The 8650-nt window shown below is 29.0% G+C and overlaps 1 protein-coding gene and 1 non-coding gene across 2 annotated transcripts; one reads left to right on the top strand and one right to left on the bottom strand.

Moving 5' to 3' along the window:
* Positions 1-127: 127 nt before the first annotated feature.
* Positions 128-199, bottom strand: TRNAC-GCA (transfer RNA cysteine (anticodon GCA)). The gene has a single exon. It is a non-coding gene; the product is annotated as a tRNA-Cys (tRNA).
* A 4832-nt stretch (positions 200-5031) lies between these two features.
* Positions 5032-8369, top strand: LOC109809069 (pyruvate dehydrogenase E1 component subunit alpha-3, chloroplastic). The gene is made up of 3 exons (XM_020372293.3): positions 5032-5457; positions 6404-7184; positions 7726-8369. Exons 1-3 carry the CDS (start codon positions 5218-5220, stop codon positions 8001-8003), a joined length of 1299 nt encoding a protein of 432 aa, XP_020227882.1. The 5' UTR covers positions 5032-5217; the 3' UTR covers positions 8004-8369.
* Positions 8370-8650: the final 281 nt, after the last annotated feature.

Below are 8650 nucleotides of genomic sequence, written 5' to 3'. Positions count from 1 at the left end.
CGTTAGATTTAAGGGGGAAAATAAATAGTAACTAGACGTAATATTTTAAGGAATCTATACCGTTTACATATTATAGTTAATTAGTTATTGAATGCAAAACATGACAAGAGTTTTTTTTTTAAATAAAAGGGCCCAACCGGGTTCGAACCGGTGACCTCTTGATCTGCAGTCAAATGCTCTACCACTGAGCTATGGACCCATTTGAGGACAAGGGTAAACATTTTTATAAAACAAAATTTCATATCCAATTTATAATTATCAAATTAATTCACAATTTTTACATCTCCATTTCTCTCCCTCTTTAATTATGTAATATGTATTATTCAATTACCGTATATGATTCACAATTATATAATTTGATCATCATCTTATATAACTTTAATAATTAATAAAAATTTTATGATAAAATATTTGCTTGTAAAATAATAGTTCATGTTTTTTCTATAGTATAATAGCAATATTTTAATGAATTAATAGTGTATATATATATATGGTTTGTTTGTTTAATTTTTTTTACTTTTAAAAGCGTTTTTTTTTAAATAAAATAAGAATTTTTGTGTATTTGTCTTATTTTTTTTTAAATAAGTAGTTTTTCATTTTCTTAAATAATTATTTTTTAAAATACTTATTTTTTAGTTTAAACAAACGAACCTATAATTTAAAAATTATAACATTATGTTTAAAATATAAGTAAATTTATCAAATATTTACTTATGATATAGTAATTAAACATTTTTTGTAAGTATAACATGTATGATAACTCTTTTTTGTTTACATAAAATACTTTTACACTAAATTATTGGTTTTTTTTTTGTAACATTGAAAGTAGTAGAATGTTGTTGTTAATTTCATTAATTATATGTGATTGTGTTGAATTGTTGTTTTGTGTTGAGGAACTTTAGAATCTGAGGATTTCTTATGATTTTATATAGTTTTAGAGTTTCTCTGAGTAGACGTCAAGTTAGATATGTGGAAGAAAGGTATTTGAAGTTTTTATTTGAAATTGAGCTTCATAAGTTCAATTCCTTAGAAAACCTAGAGAGAGTAGTGAGAGAAACTCTAGAGATTCTAACTTCTTCTTTTCTTCCTAGCTTCTCAAGAGTGAGGAAAGATCTTGATTACGTGGTTGAGGAGATTCCAAACTATAGGAATATGGATTTAGAATTTATAGTTGGGTGGAAAGCTTGTTTCCTTCCTCTTCTCTTTCGAGATTCTCAAGTTCTAAAGCTAAGAGAAGTTGGAAATTCTTAACATTGTGAAGTTGTTAATGTGTTGTGGTTAATTTCCCTCTAAATTGCTATTGAGTTGCATGATTTTAAGTGGAACGACCCAAGTTGAGGTTTTAGAGTTTTGAAGCATGTTGACACGAAAAACGTGATTTGATTTCTAATTTTTGCATGTTGATTGAGTATATGTTGATTATAATGTATATAGTTAATGTGTAGTGTTGCATACTTGGAAGTTGCTGAATTTTAGGTGGAGGGATGCAATTTCATGTTCTACAATGGTAGAAATCTGATGTTGCACTGGGCATGGCTTTAATCTGAGGGCTTGTGTCTCACTCACGTCAGACGCATGATTTGTGATACCAGACTTAAGGAGAGATAATCATCTTGAGTTGACACCAAATAAGTGATGTATAGTCTTTCCTAACGTAGCTCTAATTCTTTAAAACAAATTCTTAACAAAATTTTGTTATGAAATTGACAGTTTGCTCATAAAGCAACAGCTATTCTGTTCTAAGCTTTCTTAACCAATTCTAAAATTGATAATAAGCTTATCCCTATAAAATAACAAGTACACCGTTGTAATTTTTCATAATTAACCTTCACTGCAATGACCAAATCGAAATGTTAATAAAACTATAAAAGTTACTAAATAAATAACATTTGTGTACGAGTATTTGCTCCATAGTAAAATAGATAAATAACAAATTACAATATTTAAACTTTATTTTAATATTAATAAACATTATCTTATATCATAAATAAAATTAATTTAACAATCACAGTATAAACAAAGAGAAAAAATTTAAAACAAATAGTTTGACACATTTTTTTTAATTATATAAATCGAATCTGCTTGAGTACAAAATTACAATAAATAACAAATACCCCTTTACACATATAAACAGAGTTGGTAAAAGAGAGGTATAAAAAAAATAGGAGAAAGAAAAAGAGAAAGATAATAATATATAAAGATAAGTTGAGGATTAGAAGAAGTGAAGATGGGACATTGCAGTGGTGAGGATGAAAGGGACTTGGAATTGATCCATTATCCATATGAAGTGTGCCAGGTCGACAGCGAATGAGGTTCACATGAAAAGTGTTCACTTCACATTTCATAGTATTCAACAATGATATCATTCACAACAGACTCTGAATTGTTACTGCAAAAAATCCGAAATCAGAATGCTTTTTTTTTGTTTTTTTTGACAAGAATAAGAATGCTTGTCAGTAGTTGCAAACTACAAACATGTCTTAAATTTATATTAAATGCCACACAATATGCTCCAAATTGTTTGGAGGTTTGATGTAATAACTAGAATTTTCTTTGCTATTTGAGAAAAATAACAACGGGTTCTGTTCAATTGAATGGTGTAAATTCTTTAAAAAGTTATCCTGAATCTCACGTCTTCTAAGTTCTAAACCTAACCTATCTAAACTTTTAAATACAAAAATAAACAAATACGGTTAAGTAAAGAGTTCCAGCTAAAAGTGATGGCCCGGAATTTTTTTTTAGTTACCACAAAATAGATTGATACTCCAGCTTTTAGCAAAACTATTTAATTTACAATAAAATAAAAATTGTAATTTTAATAATAATAATAATAATAATAATAATTTTTTTAAGAAGTATTTTTAATAATAATTAATTGTCAATAAAATGATAAATACTATGCACCTGGTAACAAAAGGTAATGATTAAGAAATTATAATTTTTTTATATTATAAAAATTATAATTTTTGTTTTTTTATCAATGCATTCTATCGTATTTTTTTTAATAGAAAATGATTAATTAATAATTCTTTAAATTAACATTTTTTTTAAAGAAATATGATAATGACTTTTTAATTAGTACTTTAAAACCAAATTGATAATTTTTATGATGAAGTAGAAGTTAATGTGATCACTTCTTCAAATACATCTAATATAAAATACTTAAATTTTTATAATTTTTTTTAATTATTCTAATTAATCTAATTCAATCTAATCTATTCGTGATTGGGTTAGGTTGAATTTTAAAAACAAATGTACAAATTCAATCTAAGCCAACTCACTAAATTTTAATTAAGTCCAACAATAGATTCATCCAAACTAAACTCAATTCAACTTGATTAAACCCCTAGATAGAGGAACTTATTTACATTAGTTGTGATTTGAGCTCAACTCTTTTTTTCCCCTTATTGGTAGGAATTTCTTTGATCTAAAATCTTCGGTAACAATTTTTTTTAATAATAAGTATTATTCAATATATAGGAAAAGAAGTTGACAACTAAAGAAATAGTTTATGTTTATTTATTCTTAATAAAATTTGTGTAAAAATTATGTTTAAATATATTTTTGATCCTCATAAAATAAGTAAATTTTGATTTTAATTTGTAAAATAAATTCTTTATTTTTATCCACATAAATTTAGAACTATTATTTTTAGTCATTGTTATTATATAATCATTTTTAACTACTCATTTATTTATTAAAATGTTAGTTGAATATCTAAGGAATTACCTATAATAATTAATAATATTATGTTAATATGTGAAACTTCTAATTTTTTTTATAGATCCTTAAAATAAATGTTTTATTTTACAACAATTTTAAAATAAATGTTGTTTATTTGTATTAAAATAACACTACGGAAAAAAATAATTTTAGATTTTAGAGGAATGAAAATATAAAAAAAACATATTTTACAGAAATTAAAATCAAAATTGACTCATTTTACAAGAATTTAAAATATTTTAAGAGAGCCAAAAATATTATTTACAAGTTCTAGAAGGGTAAAAATAAAGAAAAAAAAATACAAAGAGCAAGCTCATTTTATAAAAATAAAAAAATATCTAAACAAAACATTTACATTATAAATACATTTAAAGAATTTATTTTCATATGTTATTAATGTAAAACAAAAATATACTATCAATTAGTAAAAATAATATAACAAATTTTTTTAAGTGACTATTATAAAAAGTTTAAAAGCTAACTCCCTCTACGGTAAAATATGTAAAATATTGTGTGTGGAACTAAAATATAAGCAAACGTTAATTAATTGTATTTTACTTGATAATATTATTTTTAAAAATATTTTTCATTTAATTGATATTTTATTTTTAATAATTTTTATTTTATATCAAATTTTTATTAAAAATATTTTTAAAAAGTTGTACTTTAAATGAGATTAATAAGTTTAAATGATATTAACTTAATTTTCTTAATATAATTTACTTGTGAGAGTATACATTATGGAATATAAGTTATGTAAGTGTAGAAAAAAAATGGTTGAATATTGGTGTTAGTTTTCCTCTTGTCATTACTATTTTTTTTTATTTTTATAATTGGTAGGTATTATAATTGCATAAACTAATTAGGATTGGACCTATCAAAATGAGTTAATTCCTTAGAAATTTAACCTAGTGAATCAAGATTCAAATATTTTTTTAAATATATATTTATATTTACTAAACCTAATTCAAAATAGTATCGTTAAAAAACGTATATTGAAAAAAAAAGGTAATTACATTTTTTTTTCCTTTAATTCTATGAAAATTTAATTTTTAGTTATTATAATTAAAAGTGTTTTATTTTTATTTTCCTATATATTATTATAATTCTTAAAAATTTTATAATTACATAAATTTTATCTCTTAGTATCGTAGAAATAATTGACAAAGATTAAAAATAATAGTATTGAAACTGAAATGAAACATTTATAATCATAGAAATTTAAAAAAAAAATGATACATGAACAAAATTGTAATTAAATAAAAATATTAAAAAAAAAAAAGAGTCACATAGTTAGGCATGACAGTGAGTTAGGCAAAAGCCCCCTAACAAAGAAGACGGTTATCTCCATGCTTCGTTCCCTCGTTTCCTCCGCCCCTTTACTTAACCCTCTTTCTGCAACTTATTTATATAACACTCACTTTTCTGCTTCCTTTTCCCTTCAATTCATAACACAACACTGAGCAAACGTTGTACCTTTGTTGCAGCCAGACCATGATGTCTTTCACTGCAACAAAGTTTGCACCCTCTCCTCTCCCTCTCAATTCCACCATTCCCAGATCCAATGACAAGCCTCTCTCTTTCTCCTTCGATCACTTCAAACCCCATCCTTCCTCTTCCTTCCTTGGATCCACTCGCACCCTTCTTCGCTTCGGTGCTCTCGCTAGGCCTCATGCTCGCACTCGCTCTTCTTCCCCTGTTTCCGCTGTTCTTCTCCAGCAAACCTCCAATCTGGTGACCCTTTCTCCTTCTTTCTTTGTTTTTGCTGCAAAAATCTCTGCTTTAGGTGGTTGGGTGTTGATTCTCTGAAATGGGTTTGGTTAGAAAAAATTTGAATTTTTCACTTAATTCAGCTCGTTTGAATTGGACCCAATTGGGTTTGTGAGCTGGATGATTCAAATGTTGATGTTTTTTTTTATTGAATTGTTATTTGGATTGCTGTATATTCTATTTCAGATGTGTGATGTATATGCTGTTACTTCACAATAATTATAAGTTACTTCACAATATGGTTGCGTTTTGGTAGTATTTTGGATAAACTACTTCAGGAGAAAAAGAAATAGGAAGGAAAATTGAAATATACTTTTCTATAAGCTAAAGCTAGCTTATGCATAAGATAAAAATAAGATTTTGGAGTAGTTAGTAAGAGAGGTTCTACCAATTATTTTATGTATAAGTTAATTTTAGTTCATTGGAGAAGCTTATTTCATTTTTCCATCCTAATTTTCTTTCCTAGAAATGTTTATAAAAAAAGTTATCCAAAACGGATCCTAGAAGTTTTGTTTTGGCCTGTTTAGATCAACTTTCCTTTGAGCACTTACAGCTGAAGAAAATAGGAAAGGAAAATGAATTAAACTTCTTGAATAAGCTAAAAATAAAATCATTTTTTGCATTTATTCTTATATAAGCCTTTTGCATTTAACTTATCTAGAAGCTGCGGTGCACAAATTAATTTAACGGAGAAATTCAATGTATTTTATCTTCTTTTTTATTTTCTTACAAGTGCTTATAGAAAAGTTTATTCACCCATGACCAAATTGTGTGTTATTTGTCCAATTGGCTTCTGAAGTTCAGATTATTGAAAATAGTCGGTGTTGCGCTACTAGTAATATGTTAGTTTGGAATTTTTTGTTTGGGAGTGTTTTGAGATTATTGTTTTTGTCTGGATTTGTGAGTGCAGCTTGTTACAAAGGAGGAAGGGTTGGAGCTCTATGAAGACATGATATTAGGGAGGTTCTTTGAAGACAAGTGTGCTGAGATGTATTACAGGGGCAAAATGTTTGGTTTCGTTCACTTGTACAATGGCCAAGAGGCTGTGTCAACTGGATTCATCAAGCTTCTGAAGAAGGAAGATAGTGTAGTGAGCACCTACAGAGATCATGTTCATGCATTGAGTAAGGGGGTCCCGTCTCGGCAAGTGATGAGTGAACTGTTTGGGAAGGCGACGGGATGTTGCCGAGGTCAGGGCGGTTCAATGCACATGTTCTCAAAAGAGCACAACTTGCTTGGTGGGTTTGCCTTCATTGGTGAAGGAATTCCAGTGGCCACTGGGGCTGCATTTACAAACAAGTACAAAAGAGAGGTGTTGAATCAGGCAGATGCTGATCATGTGACATTGGCATTTTTTGGAGATGGAACTTGTAATAATGGGCAGTTCTTTGAATGCCTGAACATGGCAGCTCTGTGGAAATTGCCAATTGTGTTTGTGGTGGAGAATAATTTGTGGGCTATTGGGATGTCTCATCTCAGGGCAACTTCAGATCCTCAGATATATAAGAAAGGGCCTGCATTTGGAATGCCAGGGGTTCATGTGGACGGAATGGATGTTTTGAAGGTCAGAGAGGTGGCAAAGGAGGCAATTCAGAGGGCTAGAAGGGGAGAGGGACCAACTCTAGTTGAATGTGAGACCTATAGATTCAGAGGACATTCTTTGGCTGATCCCGATGAGCTTCGTGACCCTGGTCAGCATTTATTTAGATACTATATTCTCTCCCTATGTTCTTAATTTTCAACTACATATGTTGACATTCCTTTGCGTTTCTGGTGGTATACTTACTATGCATAATCCTTGAACAATTTCGTTGGCATATCTTTAGCAATTTTAATTGATGGAGTTGAACTCCCTCCCGGTCATGCACTTTAAACTTTCTAACTGTGTAAAGAGGTATTATGCTTAATTAGTGAAGAGTTTGATGGTCTAAACATAAACAACCCATTTCTTAAACTTTAGCTATCATCCTCAAACATGGTATACTTTTTAAAGATTGTTTATGCTTGACTATGATACATTTTGATTCCTTTGGTACATATCTTGGTTAGAAAAAAAAACTAATAGTTTGAAAAGCCAGTAGTAGTAGGTAGAGTTGAGAGGAAGACTACTGTAGTTATTAAACTGGCTGAGAGTATACACAAAATTATAATTTGGTATATTTTTCAAGTCTTGTGTGTGTGTATGTGGTGTTCATAATTATTATTAACCATAATTTCTTTCTGCTTTGGCAGCTGAGAAGGAACACTATGCTGGTAGGGACCCCATCGCTGCATTGAAGAAATACCTTTTTGAGAACAACTTGGCCAATGAACAAGAATTGAAGGCCATAGAGAAGAAAATCGACGAGGTCCTCGAGGACGCGGTTGAGTTTGCAGATAATAGCCCTCTTCCACCCCGCAGTCAGCTTCTGGAGAATGTGTTTGCTGATCCAAAAGGCTTTGGAATTGGACCAGATGGCAGTTATAGATGTGAGGATCCTAAATTCACTCAAGGCACGGCTCATGTCTAATCTTTTCTTGCTTTGGTCTCAGTTTTGTATGATTGTTCTTTTCTTATGCTTTGTTAGTGATAAAATGCTACACAATGCAATTACCTTGTCTAATATAAACAGGATTTGTTCTTTAGGTTGGAAATTTGGTTTTATGTGTCTTATATATTTATCATTGTTTGTGGAATTAGTGTCAAGAATGACAATCTCCAGAGTTAGATTATAGTCTCTACCAACGGTGTACAATAAAATTTTAGTTGTACCACTTTGTCTTGCTTTGTATCAATACTTCTAGTGAACTCATCTGGTGACTTGTGTTGCACTCGCACAATGCAACACTTGATGTTTAATACTATTAGTTTACTACTTTATTATTTGTTATTAAAATGTTGTTGTGTGTCTATTTGAAAAATATGAACTTTTTTCTTAAAAATTAACGAAACACAAACGAGTATTTAACATTTAGGTTAGAAAAACCTAACAAACTAGCCGAGAAGTAATCTGTTATTGAGTATTGACCTGTTCATTTACTAGTGTTAATTTATACATGCTTCATGTCAACAAAAAAATATAATCGTTATTAATAATGAACGTTGAAAACTTGGTGCCAATATCACTACAAGTGATGAAAGGCTAAATGTAGTTTTGTACACTTTGCAAGAGATATT

Source organism: Cajanus cajan, chromosome 5 (genome assembly GCF_000230855.2).
Source record: "Cajanus cajan strain Asha chromosome 5, NIPB_CcT2T_4, whole genome shotgun sequence".
In the NCBI taxonomy this organism is placed as follows: Eukaryota; Viridiplantae; Streptophyta; class Magnoliopsida; order Fabales; family Fabaceae; genus Cajanus; species Cajanus cajan.
This window is presented reverse-complemented; position numbering and strand designations above follow the sequence as displayed.

Excerpts from the sequence above, each read along its gene's own strand:
- LOC109809069 (XM_020372293.3), top strand. The coding sequence starts at position 5,218 with ATGATGTCTTTCACTGCAACAAAGTTTGCACCCTCTCCTCTCCCTCTC. Across the intron at positions 5,458-6,403 it reads TCCAGCAAACCTCCAATCTG|CTTGTTACAAAGGAGGAAGG; the intron begins GTGACCCTTTCT and ends TTGTGAGTGCAG. Across the intron at positions 7,185-7,725 it reads CGATGAGCTTCGTGACCCTG|CTGAGAAGGAACACTATGCT; the intron begins GTCAGCATTTAT and ends CTGCTTTGGCAG.